Source organism: Pteropus vampyrus, unplaced genomic scaffold (assembly GCF_000151845.1).
Source record: "Pteropus vampyrus isolate Shadow unplaced genomic scaffold, Pvam_2.0 Scaffold105, whole genome shotgun sequence".
NCBI classification, from domain to species: domain Eukaryota; kingdom Metazoa; phylum Chordata; class Mammalia; order Chiroptera; family Pteropodidae; genus Pteropus; species Pteropus vampyrus.
The window spans coordinates 2570518-2572529 of NW_011888886.1; the positions used below are offsets into that span (position 1 = coordinate 2570518).

Consider the following 2012-nt stretch of genomic DNA (forward strand, 5'->3'; position numbering starts at 1 on the left):
CTTTCCCCTTTCTGCAGATCAAACAGATCTCAGTATTTCAGTGAACGCTTTGCACCATTAGCGGCCAGAGACGAGGACTGAGAACGTTTGGGAGCCAGCCAGGGGATACTTTATGGACACTGAATGGGAAATAAAAACTAAGATGAACAGATCTTGCCCCTATGAATCACTTGCATGTCAGGCAAGTCCAAGCGTGTTAGCTTAAGGACTGCTTTCACACACCTGGCTTGGGAAATACTGAAGACGCACAGGTGATTAGACAGACGTCCGAGCACCTGCTGATAGAATATTTAAAAAAAAAAAAACACTGACAGTCACAAAATGTTTATTATTTATATAGTATTTGGTTATAATTGGACAACACCACAGGAGTAGCTGCCGGCAAGTGATTTTAAATGTACTCAGGCATACGAAGTCCATTTAAAATCTTTTCTGTCTGTCCAAAAACTCAGCAAAAGAACAAGCTTGATAAATCGTATATATTTTGCTGCTCTTTTAGTGGAGAAAAATCAGCTAAGTCGGGTTTTAGACAAATGCTTTGGGTCGGAACAATCAGTCCAATTGCCTCCATTCACCCTGGGCACTCACACCTAATGAGGCTGGGGATGACCCCCTCAGCCTCTTGTCGAGAACTATCAGTCACAAGTGGGCTAGCATATTCTAGATTTTTCTCTCCAGAAAGATCCAATAATTTGTTTTACCCAACCCTAGACCTTTTGCTCAACTGAGTTTTCTCAAGCTACGCTGGCTGAAGGTTTTATTAGAACGAACTCTGTATTTCTTGCCCAGTCATTTTACCCATTTGTGTAACTTATTTTCGCATTTTGTCTGAGAAGGTACGGACTCCCAGTGAATTTTCAGGCCGTGCTCCTCCAGCCTCATAAGAAGTCAGCCACCAAGCGGTTAAGAGAGGTTCTGAACTCTGTCTTCCGACATCTGGATGAAGTGGCAGCTGCGAGTGTGCTGGACGTAGGTCTATGGCCCAGAACTAGGTGCTTTCTAGAGTCAGGTCTGCCTCTCCACGTGGGAAATACTGTCACCAAATGGTACTTGCCGGACTGTTGTGAAGCCTACATTTCACAAATATGAACGTAGAAGAGGTCGTGGGTGTGTGTTGTGTGGGGGCCGGGGGCTGGGGGGCTGTGCAGGGCAGACGATATGGTCAGTGCCTAGACGGCTTCCTCGGAAATATGAAGGCCAAACCGGAAGCTGGTTTACGCACTTGGAACATTACCATGTCTTCTTTTATAGGCATCGGTGGAGATCCCTGGGTTGCAACTCAATAACCAAGACTATTTTCCTTACGTCTACTTCCACATCGACCTCAGTCTTCTGGACTGAAATGACGCGCGGGCACCACTTGGCCTCGTGTCCGTGCAGACAACAGACGCTCCCTTCCCTCAGCAGAACAGTTTCGGTGTCCTCCAGAACTTAGCTTTTTAGAAAAACTGCCCACAAAAGTTAGTTACAGTTGTATTTATTTTTTGTAAGTTACAATAAAGAAATGCTCTCAAGTCCTTTGAATCGTGTCTTCATGTATATTCTAACATAATTCAGAACTTCATTTCCTGAATGTTTTACATAAATGGGAACTACATGTAAATTGGTGACCTGCTGCTGTATCTCACGTCTTAATGGACATTTTGTGAAGACTACTAATAACATTAAAAACCTTGAGCTAACTGTATAACCAGCTATACTCCCTAGTAGTCACTGGTAATGGCCCAAAGAAAAAATATTGGGCATAAAATGCACTTCTCAATCGATAACCCCCTGCTTTTTCATCCTTCTATATAAACTCGCTTTACATTTTATATTTACAGATAGAACTTGGCCTTGCAGGACGCATGTAAAATCTGTGTTGTGGCAGGCATCCGGACGGTGTCATCTGAATCACAAGTTTATAGAAAGGAAAGACATCGGGGTCATCCTTTCATAATATTAATTTACTGGCTAAACATCAGGCTGAATTTACGATGTGGACACTAATTTCATACATTTGTTGACATTGT

General features: G+C 43.0%; 1 protein-coding gene across 1 annotated transcript in view; it reads left to right on the plus strand.

Moving 5' to 3' along the window:
- The window catches only part of ATP6V1C2 (ATPase H+ transporting V1 subunit C2), a 39432-nt gene extending 38091 nt beyond the window's left edge, over positions 1 to 1341 (plus strand). Inside the window, 2 exon segments of the mRNA XM_023533599.1 lie at positions 837 to 969; positions 1252 to 1341. Of these exon segments, the coding sequence (XP_023389367.1) occupies positions 837 to 969; positions 1252 to 1341 (223 nt within the window).
- Positions 1342 to 2012: the final 671 nt, after the last annotated feature.